The 21,714-nt window shown below is 43.9% G+C and overlaps 1 protein-coding gene across 2 annotated transcripts; it reads left to right on the forward strand.

The window, feature by feature from the left end:
• The first annotated feature begins 230 nt into the window (after positions 1 to 230).
• On the forward strand, positions 231 to 21,507 carry LOC136612487 (nucleoporin NUP35-like). Of its 2 annotated transcripts, none has more exons than XM_066592881.1 (9): positions 231 to 382; positions 4,335 to 4,493; positions 7,036 to 7,163; positions 10,442 to 10,490; positions 11,421 to 11,562; positions 14,124 to 14,193; positions 14,568 to 14,696; positions 17,242 to 17,382; positions 20,538 to 21,507. In XM_066592881.1, exons 1-9 carry the CDS (start codon positions 355 to 357, stop codon positions 20,613 to 20,615), a joined length of 924 nt encoding a protein of 307 aa, XP_066448978.1. In that variant the 5' UTR covers positions 231 to 354; the 3' UTR covers positions 20,616 to 21,507. The 2 variants fall into 2 exon arrangements, with proteins under 2 accessions (XP_066448978.1, XP_066448979.1); XM_066592882.1 differs by lacking the exon at positions 231 to 382 and adding an exon at positions 503 to 638.
• The last annotated feature ends 207 nt before the right edge of the window (positions 21,508 to 21,714 follow it).

Raw genomic sequence — 21,714 nt, forward strand, 5'->3', positions numbered from 1 at the left:
CGGTCTGTGTGCTCTCTATGTAATAAACATACAGAGAAAGCCCTGTGGAAAAGGATTAAAGCCCGGCCAGTCTGCACTATATCACACTACACCCTCTCGGCCGCACCCGCTGTCTCACCGGCGGTCTCCTGCTGTCACCCCTATATAAGCTCCGTGCTCTTGAGCGCGCATACCTCTCCAGCCAATCACAGCTCAGCATGTCTCTGACGTCACAACCCGGGAAGAACGCTGCGTTCCAGCATGACAGGCGGACACGTGATTGGTGGAGCGGCGGCGCCCGGGCTCGGGAGGAAGTGTTCAGGGTTATATTCCGGGTCCATGTGAGCCGCATGCTGTGCCGCTCCTGGAGGAGACATGTCGGCCTTCTACCCGGATCCCTTTGGTGAGTAGGTCCTGCTTTACTGCAAGGTACCTTGCGATGTGAGTTGTGCGACAGCGCCCCCTATTGGCCAGTGCCGGGAGTGGCTCTCTATCCTTATACAACAGGAGTGGGCAGAGCTGGTAGTGTGAATGTGGTATTAGCAGCAGGCACACACCCAGCGCTCTGGCACTGCCAGAGCCTCCACTCCCAGCACACCCATCTATAAAGCCGAGCACAGGGAGGCTGGGGTAGAGGGAGTGCTGGAGACCGGAAGAAGGTAGGGGACACCATGTAGTGGTGGTGGGGAAGAAAGTAAAATCCAGGTAGTGCCAGCTCTGAGGGCACCTCAAAGGTAGATGGGCATGAAAGCAGAGACTGGGCAGGTGGCACAACTCTCTAGGCAAACGCTGGCATAATACCCTGATTCCTCCAGGCTGGGTTCACACGGGGCGGACTTTCCGCATGGAAATTCCGCCGGCAGTCTCAAGCCCGAGCTTAAAGGGGTTGTCCCGCGGCAGCAAGTGGGTCTATACACTTCTGTATGGCCATATTAATGCACTTTGTAATGTACATTGTGCATTAATTATGAGCCATACAGAAGTTATAAAAAGTTTTTCACTTACCTGCTCCGTTGCTGGCGTCCTCGTTCCCATGGTTGCCGTCTATTTTTCGCCGTCTAATGGCCAAATTAGACGCGCTTGCGCAGTCCGGGTCTTCTTATCTTCTCAATGGGGCTCTGTGTAGCTCCGTGTAGCTCCGCCCCGTCACGTGCCGATTCCAGCCAATCAGAAGGCTGGAATCGGCAATGGACCGCACAGAAGAGCTGCGGTCCACGGAGGGAGAAGACCCCGGCGGCCATCTTCAACCGGTAAGTAAGAAGTCACCGGAGCGCGGGGATTCAGGTAAGCGCTGTCCGGTGTTCTTTTTTAACCCCTGCATCGGGGTTGTCTCGCGCCGAACGGGGGGGGGTTGAAAGAAAAAAAAAAACCCGTTTCGGCGCGGGACAACCCCTTTAACCAGCAAAGTGGATTAGATTTGCCAAAATCTTGTCCACATACTGTTGAGAAGCCGTTGCGGACAAGCTGCTGTAATGGAAATTATTTGATTGTAAGGTATTATAATAATTATATGAATTTAAAATGCGCAATGAGAGACACCATTGAAATATACCAGGAGAAGCTACTTCACAAACTAGGGACATATGTCTGGATGAGATAAGAATATCAAGAAGCTTCCACATGTTAGCTGAAGGGGCCCTAGGAATATCAAGATACTAAGGGAGGGGTTGACGCCTCACACTAGACTAGAGAATAAAGTAGTTCATGAGCTGGATATATGTGAGTATATGTGTGTGTGTGTGTGTGTATATATATATATATATATATGTGTGTGTGTGTGTAGGTGTACATGTATGTGTGTATGCCTGTATATATACGTAAATGTGGGTATATAAGTAATATTTAATATTACGCCACAGTCATATGAAAAGGACTACACAAAATGGCCGACCACATGCTTAGCTAAAGTACAAGGAACACATATGGTGAGATAAGATAAGGACTTCGAGCTACTTGGGCCTCTCAGCACTCCGTCAAGAGTTATTCACTGCTGACTTGGAAGTTTCTGGAAGGTATGCAAATGAAGAATCAGAATGTATCCAGTGAATGCCATGTAATGTCTGACCAGTAACCAATCAGAGGTCAGATTGAGAACTGTGCAAAGAACTATGATATTTCTTGGAGTAATGAGGTGTAACCAATGGACACGAAGAAGGGTTAAGTTGACCTATGAGAAATGTTAGATAGGAAACTAACCAATAAACTGCATAGTTAATTGTCCAATGATGCTGCGACCCTCCAATGTAAGGGGGCTATAAATAAAGATGCCCGACATCGATTTGTTGGGAATTCTTTGATGAATCCATAACTGTGTGGGCTCTGTCATTTAATTCCTCCGTCATATGACGTACTGAACTCTAGGTGTGAGCAGCCCTACTGCACGGGTCACCTAGACTTCGGTCGCAGGGTACACTCTGCTGTCCCTCATCAGGCTATCGCTGTAGCATGGGTCATATGACGTCATTCACAAGGTACATTCTGCTTTCCCTAGACGGCCATATATTTTTGCCACGACACTGCGCTAAAGTTGACATGCGCGTAATTCAAGGACGCGGCAAGTGAATTTATCACCGTTTTCGCGGAGGCCTCTCTATGGGGAGAGACAGCCGCAGCGAAATACAAGTGGCGAAGCCGCTTTAAAACTTGTGCCGAACTGCGCGGGTTTTGAAGCTACATTTCGTGCTGACCCGCTGCGGTCATACTGCGGGATTTCCGTCACATGTGACCACAGCCTTAGGCTGCCTTCACATCTGCGCTGGGAACTCGGTCAGAGGTTCTGTCGCAGATCCGCTACAGAATATTGGAAGGAATAGCTCTGCATGCATTGCCTTTTGTTCCGGTAAAATGCCGGGGAGCCGAGCCGAAACTAAATGGACCCCAACATAGTAAACGAGGTCCGGTCAACACTGTTGGGTTCCATCATAAGACTGATCCATTCGGCCTGGGGATTCCCCGCTACTGCTCTCCGAATGGAACAGGAAAGTGGAATCCCTGCCGCAGATGTGAAGGCTGTCTTAATACTGAATCATAAAGTCCAGCAACCTGACACGTTTCGGGGGTGCAGCCCCTTCCTCAGAACAGATGGTACATGAATACATGTGATGGGAAAATGGAGTAGAAGATGAAGAATGAATTGGAAAAAAGCGGAAAAAACAAAACAAGAAACATGAAAATGATCATTAATGCCACAAAATAATATATTTAAGGGGTTGTAGCAGAATCCCAAGTCAGCCAGTTATCCCCTCTGTGGATAGCGGATAATCGGTACTGACACCTCCACTGATCCTGAGAACAGGGGTCCTGCTCGTGGCGCCGGTCATCCCTTGATTTTCACGAGGGCCGATGGAAATGCACGAGCGCTTGCCACTTGGCTCTCCACAGTCACGTTTAAAGTGGCAGCGTGCTTGTGTGACCGTCACTCCATTCGCTCTCCTCCCTGCAAGGGGGGGAATAACCAGCAGTGGGGAGGATGGGGGGCGCTGTTCACATCCGCATTCAGGGCTTCTGTCATAGAGAAAGATAAACTGAAACAATTTAATTGTTTCCAGAGGGTTTTGGGAAATCTGGTGCGCTCCTTTTTTTTTTTTTCCTGTCCGAATAAATGGAAAACTAACGGAAGGTCGTCTTTTATCATCGCCAACAGTCATCTGTTATTTATTCCTTTAGCGGATCTGTTTTTTTCCTGCGCCTGTTCAGAAGGAAGCTAGGAAAATAATTGACCTAAAAAACGGATCCATTAAAATGGATGCAAGCAAACGCCAAACTGATAGTCTGTTGTTTTTGAACAGGTTTATCTAACTCATCTGTCAAAAAACGGAAACCTTAGTTTCTGTGTGTTTCAGTTCGGCTTCTGTTTTTGAACCCGTTTCATGAGATTGTAGCTGGACTCATTTAGGCTGGGTTCTCGCACGCCGGAATTCCGGCAGAAATCTTGCGGTTTGGCCACAGTGAAAAGCTGCGAGATTTCCACCGGTAAAGTACTGCTTCAAAATCCGTGGCACTTAGCTGCAGGTTTTGAAGTGGCTTGGCCACACGCTTTTCTGTTGTGGCCGGCACTTCCATAGAGAGCAGCGCGGCCGCAATGGAAATAAAAATGGACATGCTGCGGCCGGCGAATCCGCGCCGCAACACTGTTTCTGAGAAATCTCGTCCACATAGCTGGCTAATCCCGGGATTAGCGGCTGCAGTGACATTCCGGACAGAATTTCCGCAGCAGTTTCGCCTTGTGTGAACCCAGCCTAAATGGGCGCAGAGGTGAGTCGGTGTTCAGCATCTGTCTACATTGTTATCGTTGAGTATTGTAAGTGTTACAATGTATCTTTTCCTACATGAGGATTTTTTTCTTTCCTTTGCAGTTGGAGAATTGATGGCAATGGGTTCACCAACCTCTCCAAAACCCGGGGCCGGTGCCCAGTTTCTACCTGGCTTTTTAATGGGTGATCTTCCAGCACCTGTAACGCCACAGCCCCGGCCATCATTAGGATTTATGGAGTCGCGATCGCCGGTGTTGGGAGGTAATAGCTGGTTAATCGTGCAGGCTAATGGAATTCAGTCACAATCTGTAGTTGAACCCATAATTATAAACTTAAGGCTACATTCACATGGGCGAGAATCTCACGTGTTGTGTGATGCTTGAATATGAACTCCATCTTCTGGGAAGACTTACTCACATAAGCTATTTAATTAAAAAAATAAAATCGCTTTTGCAGCGAGGATGAAAATCGCGGCATGTTCTGTTTTTGGGCATTCCCTCAGACTACCTCGCCCATTGATTTTAATGGGACCTTTAAAAGACATTGCATTGCACTCGCACGCTGCGTGATGTGCATGCGAGTGTGATGTTTCCCATTGAAATCGATAGGAAACCCTTGCGATCCTTTGATGCGCGTGAAACGTACCTGAGGATTCGCAGAAGCGATGCAAGGTGTTTTTGAATGAAAACCGCACATTGATAAGCACAATATCGGACCGCGTTTCTTACAAGCACTTTTGCAATATGTTTAATAAGCCTGTGTATTGTTTTGAGAAAAAAAGGTTATTAAAAGATTACATGTACAAACACATCAAGGCTTCGTATGTCAATTAGACAAGAAAAAAGGTGTCTTAGAACATAAGTAAAAAGATGAAGCCCAATAATAAAGCTGGCATGGGAGCGCCCGTATGTATTCTGCGTGTTGAAATGAAGCATCAGACAAATACAGTAAGTAAGGGAAAAAAAATGTAGAAGAGACCGAGGGGGTCAATCAAATCGTATGCGGCGGTCTGTTCTACCTAACAGATGGGCTATTTTAGTGTAGGGACCACCTAATGGGGAGTAACCAGACGAGAGAGGATGTGCACATTATAGGGGAATCCAATTAAAAATGTGAGCCGCATAGGTCAAAACAATATCGCTAATGCCTCCCTCACACAGGCATTGGCAAAAAAATGCTGCATTGACTGCAGTTTCCGCAGCGTTGGAATGCATTTTCCCAGCGTCTTGGCTGCCTTTTCAGCTCAGCTGAAAAGGCAGCCAAGGAATCTGGAGGAAAAAAAGGAATATTCGCCTAGCAGGCGCTGTCCAGGTCCCTCCCGCTGCTCCCTGGTGTTCCTGCAGGCTTCAGTGCAGTTGTCAGCGCCAACACAGCATCTCTTGCTGGTATCGGGGATTGGCTGAGCCAGTGCTCAAGAACCAATCAGAGCCAGTGCTCGATGCACCAATCACAGTCATTCATTGAATATTGCTTTTTTGTTTTTTTCACCTAGTGTAGCTAGGGCATTTAGCGCTGTCTAAAACGTGGTACCAAGTTGTGCCGCGGTTTCAGCAGCGCTGAAAACTCTGCCCGTTCAAAGGCTCTTGAGCCACAGTTCTCATGGGGGTCTGTATAATTTAAAAAAATAGGCACCTCATCCTCAGGGTTCTGACTCTTGATTTGCTGGCCATAAAATAGTTCTGATTGGGGTAAATAAGGGAGGAAATTAGAGTTAACTCTACAGGCCAGAATGTTCACATCCATCACGAACAGTAAAATGAGGCAGTAAGGCCGGCTGCACACAGCCGTGACGGGCTCCGCCGCAGAATTCCGCGGCGGAGCCCGTCACGGCGCCCCCCCCAGAGACCCCAAACTTACCTGCGGATCCGGCATCCTCGCTCCCGCATGACGCGACAGCCGTGTCATATGACGCAGCGGCGGTAGGCGGAGAGGCGATTTCACGCTATCTTCCGCTGTGCTACAGCGGAAGATAGCGGGAACGGACGGCTTCCATTGATTGCAATGGAAGCCATCTGCGCGTACACCCGCGGCAAATAGAGCATGCCGCGGGTCAGGACGGGTGAGCCCTGAACTATTAGGTTCAATAGCAGTTGGTCCACCTCATAGGCAGCATATTTTCACTCCGTATTAGGTCCATGTTGAGGGGACCAGAGGCCAATCACATGGCGTGTTTTTACAGCCTCTTCCTTTTTCTTTTTTTTTTCTAAATTCAGCATGATCTATATTTTGCGTATTTGCTTCCGTATTTGTAGTGGTTTTCTTTTGGGGAAACTATGGATCCGTATTTGCGCAATAGAAAATTAATAAAAAAGTCGGAAACAAATTCATATGGAAGATTGCTGTCATACAGATTTAATGTCTTTTGAAACTCAACTTTGTTCATTTGTCTGAAACCAGCCATATAAAGCTTCAGCAGTCGGGATTGGATCCTTTCCAGAAGTCAATCCGTCCGTTCCAGGGGATTTATTGTTTTGCATGGAGGACAAGGCGGGGACACCTCTGTAATAGGGGCTTGTAAGGAGGGTAGAGAAGAGGAGCTTTAGGTACTTCAAGGAATCCGAGATGGTGTGCTGCATTGATGAGGGATGGATGGAAAACCTTGAAAGCTTCTGTAGTATTCGGAGGGTCCCTCAGAGGTACACCCTGAAGGCTCGTAATTCTAGTCACAACAGGCGCTGCTATGGTGCCTTCTCAGCCAAAGTAGACTTCATATAAATTCTGCCTAGTGAAGATTTTAGTTTTTTTGCTATATCAGTATAATACTAAGAAAGTATAATATCTTTTTTGTTCATGCTGCTTTTAGGTGGTTCTCCTCCTCAGCCTGTGGTCCCATCTCATAAAGATAAGAGTGGTGCGCCCCCTGTTGGAAGCATATATGATGACCTTTTACTTCCAGGTCTTAACACTACACCTTTAAGTTCCAGAAAGCTGGTAAATTTTATTTTGGATTTCGTTCTAATCTGAATTATTGTTTAACCCAGTGTCCTTGCTGTAACTTTTATTACTTACTGTGTGGTGATTAATACAACAGGCACGCTTTTTGCGACCGTACTGTGATCCAGCCAACTGGTAATATACCATCAATTCTCTTGACTGGGGGGTGTCGCTTGCTATATGTAAGGGCTTTTGGGGAATATGGATGCATGCCACCAGCTCTCCTATGCGTCTTCGAGAGGAAGTTGGTTGCTTTATTTTTATTTTTGGGCTTGGAAGAGGGGAAAGGGGAACTACACCATCCGGCCAAAAGTAATTGGACACCTGAGCAAGAACCAAAAGTAGTATTTATTTACATATGTTAGTGGAACCTCCTTTGGTCGTAATGACATCAGATACTGTCCGTAGCCCATTTTCTATCGACATCTGATACACTCCAGCTGGTATTTCCCTCCATTCATCCTGCAAACATCTGGTGAGTTCTCTGCAAGAAGATGTATTGTCTAGTTTACTATGGTGCAAGGAATGCCGTCATCATAGGACTGTTGAGCAATGGAAGAACATTCTATGGAGTGAAGAATCGCATTATTACGTCCTCAAATCGCATGGATGTACCTGGGTGTGGAGGAGACCTTGGGAACGCCTTTTTCCTTAGTGGGAGGAGGCTCCATTATGGTCTGAGGATGTTTTATGTGGCATGGTCTCAGTCTGGAACCATGAACATGGAGGTGTACCTTGGCATTCTAGACAATAATAATCTTGAAATAGTTAGTATGACTTCCAATAAGGAAATACGCCTTGTCACAAATCCAAGGCTGTTTAATGTTCATTTCAGGATATGGATGTTCCACAACTGGACTGGTTCCTGACCTGAACCCTACTGAGCATTTTTGGGGCAATCTGATTAGGAAATGTGAACCGTGTCCATTTTCTTTGAGAGAACTCGTCTGACATTTGCAGGATGAATGGAGGGAAATGCCAGCTGAAGTATATTAAATGTAAGTAGAAAATTATGCTGCAGAGTATCTGATGTCATTAGGGTCAAAGGAGCCCCACTGAGTATTAATTTATATAAGTAAATGCTACTTTGTGCTGAGGTGCACAATTACTTCTGGTAGGGTAGTGTAGATATCACTATATTCTTAAAGTTTTGCAGGCCTGCGTGGTCCCAGAGTGATAGTAATGGTGCAGTTCCTAATTATATCCCTGATCCACTGAGAATGCATCGAAAGCTAGCCTCATGTAATGCCACATGAATTATGCTGTTGCGAACATCTAGGTAGTGCCATTAAACAGCGGGTACACACAAACCATTTATGTGGCGTCAGTCATGGTGAATTTGGTATGCACATTGGAGATGGTACAGCGCCTCTGTATCACCACATGTTGGAAGGCGGTGTCCCTATAACTCAATATTCGAGTTTCTAACAGGCCTTTTAAAGGGGTTCTGACATGAATAATGTTTTTATGCTTTAGCAGCCATTGTTCCCTCGTCTGCCTAATGGACACAGGGAACCCACGATTTAATGGCTGTTAAAGCATAAAAACTAATACTTACCTTGTCTCCTGTTGTTGTTGACATCGGGGGCGGTCATCTCCCAGCAGGTGCTGCTCTTCCTCTTCTTCCTCCACGAGCCGCGCTGCTCCGGGATCGCGCGCATGCGCAGTGGAGAGGTGCCCTCTGACAGGAGTCGGGACGGGCCGCGTCTCCACTGCGCACGCGCAGAATCTCGGAGTTCAGCCAGGACGGACGGGCCGCCCACAGCAAGCACTGCTTGTGACGTGCTTGCTGTGGGCGGCCCGTCCGTTCACCTCGGAAGTGACGGACGGAGCAGAGCCGGAAGCGGTCATTTTGACCGCTCCTGCTCTGCTTCTACAAGCCACAGAAGAAGATGCCGGCTGGAGGGGACATACCTGGCCAGGCAGGGGAGGTAAAAAAAATTTTTTTTTTTTTTTTAATGTCAGAACCCCTTTAATAGGACTGTGATTATAGCTCAAAGTCAGAGTCTTCTCCAGAAGGAAAAGATAACCATGTTCAGACATGCTATTTTGGTTCTCTTTGTCCCCCGTATACCACTGAGGGGCAAAAACTCAAAACCATCTGTATGCAGTGTCGGCTTTAGATTAGATGGCAACATGTGCAGATTTTTTTTCATCTGTGCCCCTCCTCACAAACAATATACAATTCACTGATGGGAAGTCTGCCTGTATTCTACCTGTGCAAAAAGTAGCAAGATGGTAGCACACTAGAACAGCTTAGCAAATAAATACTGTACCAGAACCAAGCTCATAACATAAGTACAGAACCAGAATCAAACTTGTAACATAAAATTAGCATGAACCAACCTCCATACATAAACACAATGCCAAAATCAACATAAATGCATTAGTAGAACTAGGCATCTATGTTACAGGGGGCACCAATGGGCTAATGGTGGTGCCCCCCAAAAATCAGAGAGGACGAGACAGAGCCAGGAGGAGGATAAGTCATGAAGGAAAATCGCCTGGCCTGGTGGGCCTAAGGTGGCCGATCGCTCTCAGCCTACATTTGCCCGGTGTTCCCTAGTTAGCTGGTAGCGACCACGCCTGTCTCATGCAGCCAAGGCCGGTCATGTCTGTATATGGCTGTCTTTTCCTTCCGGAGAAGACTCTGGTTTTGGCTTCTATCACCAGTCCTATTACAAGGCCTGTTAGAAAGTTGAACACTTAGTTATAGGGAACCTGCCTTGCAATAAATAGCGCTGCAGAAGCATTGCGCCATTTCCTGTTGGCAAACCAAGTTTCCTAGAAGAGCATTTAATGGACAATAACGAGGGGGACCAGATAGTGCGGATATGCTGCGGAATCTCCATCAGGCCCACCGCATGGAAATTCGGTGGAGTCTTGCAGTAGTGGCAAAAAGAATGAGATTTTAATAATCTTATTCCACTGATTTTTGCCCGCCAGCTGATTGCCCAGAGTTTGTATAAAGCATAATTGTGAGGAGAGCTGTATTTTAGAGCTCCCTTATATCAGACTGTGACGTGCGTTGTCGTCGTCGTCGTCTGATTTTTTTAAATTCAGGCTAATGTGCATTTCCTTGGAGAACTTGCAGCACCCATATCTGTTGGCACTGAAGTTTACCACATTCTGCTCACATGAGTGTGATGAGAAGTTGTATATTTATGGCTACCTATGTATTCCTTTCCTGTATATTTACTGATGTAACTAGTGATATAGCATTCTCCTGCATTGTATTGCATGTTATCATGACTTTTCTTTCTTGTACAATGCAGAATACTTTCATGGCGGGAATTCAATCAACCCCAACAACTCCTTATACACGTAAGTTACAGTCACAAAGTACAAGTTCCAATGGTTGTCTATTCAATTGTTGTGTACAGTCAAGAATGGCAGCAGGGTCAATCCGATAGCTTTTATTAAAGGTCCGTTTACATGCAAAGATCGCTCAAAATTCGGTCAAACAGGTTAGCCAAGGTTTTTAGGCCATCATAAAATCCATCGTTTGACCGCTGGAAATTCTTTCAGTTTTGAATGTAGTTTGTCCAGTGTTTCCAGAGGCTAAGCAATGGCTTGATTTTGCTTTGCATATGCAATGAGTGTTAGTGTTAACTAGAGGAGCCATAAGAAAAACAATAGAATGTGTCTGCCAGGTGTTTGCTCAGCTGAGCAAACAACTCCTGGAGGAAAATACAGGAGATTAATTAGCTAATGGAGTGATTATCTGTTCGTGTAATTTTGTGTGAAACCATGGCTAAATCTTTCAGCAGTTTGAGTGATTATCTTTACGTGTAAAAGGGCCTTCACCTCTTATTTCATTTTCCTCGCACTACTACCGTCCCAACTTTAAAAAAAAATTTTTTTTGCCTCTCAGCCATCTGATCTCTAGTGGCAGTGGCTTGGAGAAGTAACAAAGTTTTAGCTTGACTTCAGATGCACTTTGACTTTCTTTGCTACTGTTTTTGCCCTTTCATTTGTTCTAAATGAGCACAGCACCAATTGAGACCGTATGGGTGGTTTGAAGCATCTATCTCTTGTGTAATATCAGAAAATGTGGTCCCTAATGATATAATAGGAATAGGGGATTTACACATGATTATAGGGTAATTGTTAAATTAGTGTACACACCATGAGATTTTAAAATGTATTTAATATAAGTTAATTTTTAGCTCTTTTAGTAAATGGGTTTTGTTGTGTTTTTAGATAACGATTGTTTTTGAATCGCCTAAGATAACTTGATTTTTATCTCAACAGCTGCAAATGTAATCAGTCCACCAAACATTCTGCAAAACAGAAGAGCCGTGCTATCGCCTGCTCAGCTTGATCCGTTTTACACACAAGGCGATTCTTTGACCTCTAATGACCTACTGAATGATACTTGGGTTACAGTATATGGGTGAGCTATGTTGGTTATTTTTCCACCATACTTGTAGGAGAAGGGCATAAATGATATGTTTGGGGAGGCTGGAAATGCGTTACCTTTCACACTGGACGATTATCGCCTGGCTCCTATACAGCGCATGAGCGAGCCAGGTCCAATCGGGGCACTGCCCAAACCAGCACTAGGCACATACAGCCAACGGCGCATGCCTGACGCTGACGGACCCCCAGTATAGGCCAATCAAATGATTGCCCTTGCCCATACTGGGCATAATTGAATCAATGTGCATGCATTAAGAAAATGTATTGTAATAGGATATCATTGCCCCTATACGTAGTAATAGCAATGCGCACAATGTAAGGATGGATTAGAATTAGTATGTGTCTATCCACAATGTATAAACTGATATTAACTATAGCTATAAAGCAACTGTAGTGTGGTATACGGGCTAAGATCTATAAACCTACTCTCCGATTAAATAGGCAAGAACCCGTACAAATAAGGGACATATTGCATATGCCGACAACGATAAACACCACATCAGAATTCGTCCTCAAATCCCGCTGACAGTTGTCATGCCCTACTCTAGGAAAAGCACAGCGCTGGAATCCATGTAGTCCAAAGTGGCAAAAAAACTTTCTAAAAAAAATAGAAACAAGTAAAAAATGATGTATAAATTATTTTCTTACAGCACATTCCTTGCGCAAAAACTGTACAGAGCAGCCATATCCTAAAATACATTTGTCATATAGGAAATATACAATGTGTAAATGTGTATCTTATGCATCTTGGATTTTGGCTCCTTTAAAAACCAAGCAACTATTGACCCATGTAAGCAGGCAGTCTTTCATCTATGAACAATTGCCTGTTTGCAGTAAATGGAGCCGGGCAGCCGGAGCAATCTCTGGTGCGTTGTACCTCCACTCTCTGAACGACTATCACACCTGTGTGGAAGCGTAGGAGTGATAATCTTTGGGATGGCTGTCGAGCACTTATGCACCCAACCGTATCCCCGTTTTTAATGGTACCTTCTCTGCTAATGTGTTCCCTGAAAATAAGACCTACCTCTAAAATAAGCCCTGCGGCTTGTTCTGTTGTGGAAATGCAGCAAATTTTCAATTTGGAATTCACACATTGCATTCTAAAATTCGCACTCTGATTTAAAGGGACTACCGTATATCACTTTAAACAAAAAAATGTTTATTAATTAATACCAGATATAGAAACCTTTTTCCATTATTTTCTGACTAAAATATAAATAATACATATGTAATATGACAAAAAACCCTAGCCCCTTTGATGGCTAATATGCCCATTTACTGACCTCACTAATGGGCTTTAAACCTGCACTTACAGCTTTTTAAGGCTGCCGTCACAGTGGCGCTAAAATCGCACAATGGGAGAGCGAGTGGAAACGCAGAATTCTGAAACCAATGATTTTCAATGGCTTCACTCCCATTTGTGATGTTTTCACTCATACGATGTCCTATCTTTCTGCATTTTCGTTTTTTGTAGCCCACGTTTCCCTATGGAGCCTTCTTTTCTTTTGCATCGCATGAAATCGTGGTTCTTGTGCAATGCAACTTTTACAGTAGGAAGTCATACTGTTTGAGCCCTAAAATAAGCCCTAGATGCATAACACAAAAACAAAATAAAACAGCCCGATTGTCTCTGGACTGCCGCAGCTTAGCTAATATTTAGCAATCTGTGTTTTTTTTTCTTCATTTCCTCGCAATGTAGCAGGCTATAAAACATTGCTAATGTGAAGGAACCCATTGGAAAGCATGGGCTTCACATACATGCGATTTGTAGCCTCTGAGTGGTGACGTTGGCATATACAACTTGCCCTTGCATGGCTTTGCCAATGAGTTATGGCTTTTGCAATGCAAAATTAAAAAGTACTTGGCCCCGAAGGCTATAAAATAGGCTGGTCACTAAAGGGTTAAACATGTTTTGCACAAGTGTGATTTATAGAATAGGTCATTCTTTGATTAGATTCTCAATAAATGCAGATGTGTGATCATACCCTAAAAGTAGCCTCCTCGGCTGGATGTGCAGACCTTCATCACACGTCTGCCAATTAAAATAATCTGACGCATCGGGGGTCCTCAGCTTTTCGGGTGGCAGGGAGTTGGATGTATTCTGTACCTCTGTCAAGGTGCCCATACACCTTCATTAGCTGTTGGCTGAATGCTCGCTTGGCCAAGCTATTTACTTGATTGATCTTGTGTCTTCCATGGAGACCGAGCTAGAGGGCTCTGGTGGCTTGTCTCCATGACCAAAGGAACGGACGTTGTAATTCAATGTCCCCCGATCCTTTTTTTTTCCTCATTGGTATCTGTTGGGGGTGGAAAAATCAGGAGGCCCCCATACACATACAAGAGTCATCTGGTCCTGCCGAACTGGTGGTTTGGATGACTGTAGTCCCCATACAAACTGGACACGTTTGGTATCTATAATGAATAAATGGGCATCCTGTACAACTCTGCACTACAACGAAGTGATAATTCGGCCATGTGCATGAGGCATATTTCATTCCGCCATCACACCTCATACTTGTACCTTCTTGTTTTTAGGTTTCCACACGCTTCTGCTTCTTACATCTTACTACAGTTTTCTCAGTACGGGAACATAATAAAACACGTGGTAAGGATTATGTACTAGTTTTTATTTTTTTTTTTTGTATTTTCTCAATCCAACTTTCAAAAAAACCTTGTTTTTGTTTTTCTCCTTCCACTGGTGACATGGCTACACGGGTGCTTCTCTTTTGCAACACAAGTTGTATTTTCCATGATGTCATTTAACTTCCCATATAATGTATTGTAAAACTTTTTCTTAATGTACAAGGGGGGTTGGGAGACATACAATTTGGCCACTTTTGGTGGTGGGGGTTGTCTTTACAGCTTTCCCATTCAGATGGCTGTGATGTGGATGAATTTCCGCAATCACATTTGAAAAGGACCTTTTAGTTTAAATCAAGCTATAAAGATACGTTTCCTCCAACTGTCTTTGTTTTCTAGATGTCAAATACTGGAAACTGGATGCACTTACAATACCAGTCCAAGCTGCAGGCAAGGAAGGCGCTAAGCAAAGATGGCAAGATATTTGGGGATTGCATTATGGTTGGGGTAAAGCCTTGTATAGATAAGGTAAGACTCGATGCAAGTTTCCATAGTTGGCAATTAATCCCCTATTTACTAGTAGAAGAGCAGACTGCCTACCCCACAAGTATTCTGTTGCAATAGATCTCTGTAAGAGCCCTATGAATACTATGTGCATGTTGCCATAAAGCCTATTCCTTACATGGCTGTGTATGTCACTGCTGTAGTGATATAATGAATCTGTACACTTTGTATCCACTGGATTACTAGACCTCTTCTAAACTTTTGCTTCGCCACACGGCATTACAACTTTTACTTAAATGAAGAAATATCAAAAGGCAGCGGCATATGATGCAAATAGAGTAACAGCAGATGCAACGTTTCGATCAGCAAGATCTTTTTCAAGCATGTCTGACCCAGAAAGACATTCACATTTATAGAGAGAAATTAAAAACATAACATTAAACAGCTGGTGCAAAAATCCTTAACAAACCTGTGCATGTATCCCATGTCAGAGGCTTCCAGTGTGTGTGGCGTCCCCTCCCGCATACTGCGCCGGTGCAGAAAACTAATCAAGCCCCAAAAGGTAGGGGGAAAGACTTCAACAAAAGGGAGGTTGATCCTCGGGCATGCGCAGTATAAGCGGCGCTCAGTAGCCGCTCCGCACATGTGCAGAAGATTTGAGAGGACAAATGCCCTTACCTGCACTAAGGGCAAGCTAGTACACATATATGGCGGCCAAAAACCTATATGAGGCGGAATGTTAGTATATTCCCTGGCAAACTCATTGATTGTATCCAAAATGCGTAGGGAAGTGAATCGCTCCCAAAAAGATCTCCTTGTATTAAACTAATTATAGAGGATATTGGATAGCACCACCTAGTGGACATATGGTATCAGTGCATATAATGTAAAAAAGTAAAAAGAAGGTATATAAACCAAGTATATAATACCATAATCTTCATATATATCTTTGTCCAACCCCAAATATTAAGCTAATATACAAAAAAGACGATGATAGTAGCCCTTAATTAAATAATAGAGAGCAAGGCACAAACATATAGTATATTAGGCATAAATTTCTATATCAACCATATGTACATTGTCAATAGAAAAATACCCTGCAAGAATAGAAAGATTGAAATCTAACTCGCATAAACTGCTAAGAAAAAATCTTTATTCAAAAATAGACAAAAAATAAACAAATATTGCTCAAAAGCCAATCATACACAGTAGTAGTAATAAAGGGGCACAAATGGAAGCCAAAGACACGGGACCAGCGCAGGAAACACCAGTATCTAGAAAAAAACAAAAAAAGGACCGAGATTAAAATCAGAATATCTAACATCAGCTGTACAGTACCAATGTTAGTTATACGGAAAAACACCAATGTTCAGATGGGACTATATAAATGACATATGGATAATCTAGATTAAGGCCAGATGGAGACCAGGTGTTGAGCTTGTGAATCCACCTTAACTCTTTACGTTTCAGTAGACCAATTCGATCCCCACCTCTTACTAGAGCAGGTACCCAGTCAATTACCCGAAATTTGAGTTGACTAATCATACAGCGTTTTTCACTAAAATGCTTTGGAATTGGTAAGTCTACCTTTCCCGTACGGATGGTGCTCTTGTGGTTCGTGATGCAGGTGTGGACTTCCATGGTAGTCTCCCCAACATAACACAGCCCACAAGGGCACGTAATCGGGTAGATGGCGAAAGAGGTGGAGCAGGTAAATCTTTCCTTTTTAAATAGTATTTTTTTCCTGTAGATGGATGCCTAAAATGGTCACCTTTTTAGTATCTGATTTTATTTGCATCATATGCTGCTGCCTTCTGATATTTCTTCATATGACTTTTTGGAGTTTTTTTTGCTGGATCCAAACTCCTGTGCAGCGGGCATTCCTTATGGATTCTGTCCTGCCTTACTGGTACGTTTGAGTGCTGCTTGTGACAATTATACTATAGTACAACTTTTACTTAAAGTGGCCTTCAAAAGATTTTCTATTGATGGTTTAACTTTAGGATAGTCCATCAATGTAAAATAATTTATTTTTTTTTTTGGGGGGGGGGGGGGGGGGGTGTCCATCCCCTGGGATTAAAACAAGTTGCAGAATGAAGTGGCAGTGGTGCATGCTAGAGTAAATATATGTGCACCCTGTAGGTGCATTGCAGCCCTTGCTCTGTAGTTCTTGACATGGTGATGTTGTCTTCTGTCTCGCTGCACCTCTCCCTGCAGTACCAGGCAGCCCCACATGTATGGACGTCGCTGTGTCCGAGGCTGCGGTGCTCCAGCAAGCACTGATGCACCTCCGTCCTGCTGATCCCTTATCTTAAATCCCAGACAAATATAAATCTGTAGATTTAGTCTTCGTCGCAGCAATCTTGGATATGGGAACAATGCTGCTACACAGTAGCTCTAATTGCAGTGTTGAATTTTGCCACCCATGAATGTGGTTCCATAGAGGTCACAAGACTGTATGATATTCTATGATATTGGTCTAGAAGGTGTTCTATAATCTTGAATTATTATTTTACCCCTTGGAGTGTTATAGGGGCTTCAGATGAATCAATTGCTATCTTGCTTTCAGAGTCTAATGGAAAGTAGTGAGAAGGCGTCTGTATCATCGGTGTATGCTATCATCACGCCTCCAGTTAAAGACATAAGCGCTCCACGGTCAGGGATGAGACCTCTTGCTGCAGCTTACAGGGCTTCAACTAGTCCCTACAAGGTATTTCATTCGCTCAAAGTTCTCTACCCAGGGGTTCACATCCAAGATGGTGCTGGACGCTGCTTCTACCTGCTGGATAGACCAGACAACAGGGCGGGGCATGGCTGCCAACCAATAATGGCCACTATAGCGCTCCTTACATCAGAGCAAAGTGATGGCTGGTATTTCTCTTGCACCACACCACCCAGCAGACCTATAGTGTCCATCAGCAAGTAGAAACAACCTGCAGCCCATTTTAAGGGATTCAATGAAAAAGCCTTTATGCGGATATTAGCTGTAGGTCAATAGGGAGTTATAAATGCACTTCTATTTAGAGCTCGTGCCCACAACTGTGTTTTCACCGCATATCACGCATGTATTGCATGGACGTGTGATACGCTGTGAATGAAGTCAATTGATGCATGCACACCGGCGTGTGGACACTGTGTATTAATATGCACGAAAAATAAATCGCAGTCTATAGCACAAGCCCTATAATCTTGTATGGGCTGAGTATGGTACACTGTCCATGCGCCATCCATCGTGTATGAGCAGCGTTTTCATACGCATCCCCGCTTTGAACAGAGCAGGGAATTAAAAAAATAAATCAGACTGCGCATGTATGTGTGAGTCTCAGGCATGCATAGTGCCATATGACGTCTCTGCCGGCGGAGCGCATGGCTGCAAAATGTGTAAAAACTCTGCGCGGAGGCCTGCAGTGTCTTACTCATATGGCCATCGGCATGGGCATGAGCCCTTAAACAGGCTGAATCAAGAAATCACATGTAACTTTTGTTTAAAATTTTTTATTTTTTTTTAAAAAAGGCCAACTATTAGGGCCAATTTACGCGGAACGATTTTTGTCCCAAAAAAAAGGATCATGTGAACCTGAATGATAATCATTCAGTGTAAACACCGGGGATTGAATGACTAACAAGAATTTATTAATAATAATTATAAATGTTTGTTTATATAGCACCAACATATTCCGCAGCGCTTACAAGACAAGGGAACAGAAATAAAACCACGGTTACATAGTTTTCAGTTGATGGAGACAATAGGGGTGCGGGTCCTGCTCCAACGAGCTTACATACTACAGATAATGGGGGGATACAGAAGGTAAAGGGGGGAGATGTGCACAGTATGGCGAGGTGGAGAGTGAGGGATGCTATACACATAGACAATGGTCAGGCCGTATAGTGGCTGAATCAGTATGACTGCAAGGGGAGGTTGCTTACAGCTAGCATGGATTGCAGGCAGTAGGACAGGCAGCGTGTTATCAGGGGAGTACAGAGGGGTTTGGTTTAGGGTATGCCTCCCTGAAGAGGTGCGTTTTTAAAGCACGCCTGAAGTTGTGTGCCAGGGATTGCTCGGGTAGTTTTGGGTAGCGCATTCCAGAGGACTGGTGCTGCTCTGGAGAAGTCTTGGAGGTGGGAATGAAAGGTTCTGGTTAAAGGGAGACTTAGTCTCGTTTTGTTAGCGGAGCGGCGAGCTCGGACTGGGTGGTGGATTGATATGAAGGAAGCAATGTAGGGCGGCGCGGTGCTGTGGAGGGCTTTGTGGATGAGGGTGGTGAGTTTGAATTGTATTCTGTATTTGACGGGCAGCCAGTGCAGTGACTGGCACAGGGCAGAGGTGTCCGAGTAGCGCCTGGACAGGAAGATAAGCCTGGCTGCCGCATTCAGGATGGATTGGAGAGGGTAGAGTCTGGAGCAGGGGAGGCCGATCAGCAACGAGTTTCAATAATCGAGCCGAGAATGGATGAGGGCAACAGTGAACATTTTTAGTGTGTCCACTGTGAGAAAAGGGTGGATTCTTGCGATGTTCTTCAGGTGCAGCTGACATGTTTGAACGAGAGATTGGATAAAGATGGGGGGGGAGTGATCAGAGTCGAATATAACCCCCAAGACAGCGGGCGTTATGGTGGTGCCACACACTTGTTGTTTTTTATTTAGACCTATAAATCATCATTGAGTGTTTACATATAAAAAGCAACTTTTTTTTTTTTTTTTTTTCTCTTTCCCCCACCCCCACACCCCCACCCCTAGTAGTTCCCATTCACGGGCAGCTGCCTGAAAGACCAACTATCAAGTGAATGTCAAAAAATGTAAACTACTATCTGTGTGTAAACTGACAGTATTTTAAATAAAACTACTGTTATCGTTCGCCTGTTTGGGCGGTTTCTCGCTTCATGTAAAAAGACCCTTTGAAGGTAGCATTCCTGCAAGTCTCCATCAGACAGGTCAATTTACAGGAATGCTAGCTTCTAATAGGAGGTATTCTGGAGGCAAAATCAGTCAGATTCCCTCGCTCTTGATGAATGAGAATTGTTTAATCATTCAGTTTCTGTATGCAGAAAACTGAACAATGCGCCATTCAGTGTAATCAGCAGTCATTCACTTCTGAATTACTGTCTGTTTCAATAAAATGTAGGCGGGCGGGGAAGAAGGCTCCACCTCCATGGCGGTAGTGTTTGAGTGATGCCAGCGATACTCGCTCATGTGTTACAGCACAGCAGGGAGCAGCACTAGGCTGAGTATTCGGCATCGTTTGCCCAACAGCTCGTCCCATATAAATGTGTCATTAGTGATGCATCCAAGAATTCTGCAAGCTTTCTCTTCACCTGTTTATTGTAAAAGATCTCCAAACACAGAAACAAACCCCAGCCCACTTATCTGTACAGAACGCACATGGCAGTCGTGTTCTCACTGTTCAGTTGCTTGAACAACCATTAAGGTGGCGGCAGAGGCCCAGTGGTTGGCACTGCTGCCCTTTGGTGGTGGGGCCTCAGGTACAAAACTGCAATCAAGCTCCGTTTCAAACCTAGATCTCCAGCACTGCAAGGCAGCAGAGCTGAGCCAACACAACCGTCCTTTCTGCTCAACGCAGACGGACAATATTTTGGTGATTTTTGATTATTTTATATATATATAAGATTTTTACAAAAAAAAAAATTATATCTGGATGATCCAATTTAGCAAAGAATTGGCCCAATTTCAACACCTGTCTAATCACAATGAGCAACACTAGCCCTAAACACACTAGATGAGCATCAGAAAGCTTAAAAGCAGTCAATACTGGACAAACTGTAAAGACGTACTACAAGGTGTAATTTAGAGAGCAGCATAATTATGTAATCACTAAAAGTGGTTTTAACTTCTTTTTATTTCTTGCAGGTGTTCAGGGACAGACAGACCCCTAAAAAGGATGACACCTTAATATCAAAAGCCCTGGAATATCTATTTGGATGGTAGTGGTTTTAAAGTATCACTGTCATTAGAAAAAAAATAAATTGAATGTAACCCTGTATTTAAGCGTTTTTCCATATAATAAATTATACAGGGTGCTCTCCCCAATTATGGCTCAGGTCAGTCAGCTGAAGACTATTGCTAGGGAAAATCTGTCTTCAGCTGACTGGGAAACCTTTTCACATTTGTGCCTGCATTATGCAGTGAACACAGATTCTTAACCACCGTGGACAGTGTATCAGGTTATGGCTGGGAGCGGGCAGGGTGTGAGAAGCTGAATGCAACTTCTTGCGTGAGAGGACGGTTTATCCTCCGTGTCTTTGGTCAGACCAAAACATTAGAGGATACAAGTGGATGAAATAAAGTAATTAGTGCTATATAATTCAATTAATCTAAAGTGGCGACTGATCTGTTGCAGAGTGCAGAAACGCCGTGAAGGAGCCATCCAATGCTCACTATCCCTATTCAGCTGAAGATGGATTTTCCCTAGCAACAGTCTTCAGCTGAATATTGATAAAATCATATGGATTAAGTTAATTAAAAATGCTTAAAATTGCCTACATTTTACATGAAAAATGTTTGTTTTTTGTGTGTGTAAACCGATACTTTGATATCTTTTAACTTAATATATATTATATTTTTACATGAACTTTGTATAAAAATACTTGGGACTGTACTTAATTATTGTAGTAAATGGAGGGAAACTGCTGGCAAATCAAGTAGGTACAAGCATGCCAAAGGATATTACCCTGCTGCAGTTTCTGCAATCAGTGCTGGGGGCTAAATTTTAGTAGATCACAAATTTTTATAGCATTAAATATTGTATATCCTGTTATTTTAGCCTTTGCTAAAAAGGAACCATATGTAGTCTTTTTATAATAAAAATTAATGGAATTTATTTTCAATTGTGTGTGTGACTACTGTAAATGTGTAATCAATGGAGGGATGAAAAACACAGCATAGGTAACACTCCTGTTACAGACTAAGGGCTTCTTCACACGAGTTTACGCATGGTTTTGTGCACATAAAATATACATGCCCTGAACGCACAAGGAAAAAAATAGGACCTGCTCCATTTTCCTGCGTTTTGTGCTGCAAATGCCCC

Source organism: Eleutherodactylus coqui, chromosome 2 (genome assembly GCF_035609145.1).
Source record: "Eleutherodactylus coqui strain aEleCoq1 chromosome 2, aEleCoq1.hap1, whole genome shotgun sequence".
NCBI lineage: Eukaryota > Metazoa > Chordata > Amphibia > Anura > Eleutherodactylidae > Eleutherodactylus > Eleutherodactylus coqui.

Bases quoted from the DNA above. Each gene is read 5' to 3' on its own strand.
- LOC136612487 (XM_066592881.1), top strand. From the start codon at position 355: ATGTCGGCCTTCTACCCGGATCCCTTTG. The intron at 11,563-14,123 runs GTGAGCTATGTT...TCTTGTTTTTAG, and splicing joins ACTTGGGTTACAGTATATGG to GTTTCCACACGCTTCTGCTT. The intron at 14,194-14,567 runs GTAAGGATTATG...TTTGTTTTCTAG, and splicing joins GGAACATAATAAAACACGTG to ATGTCAAATACTGGAAACTG.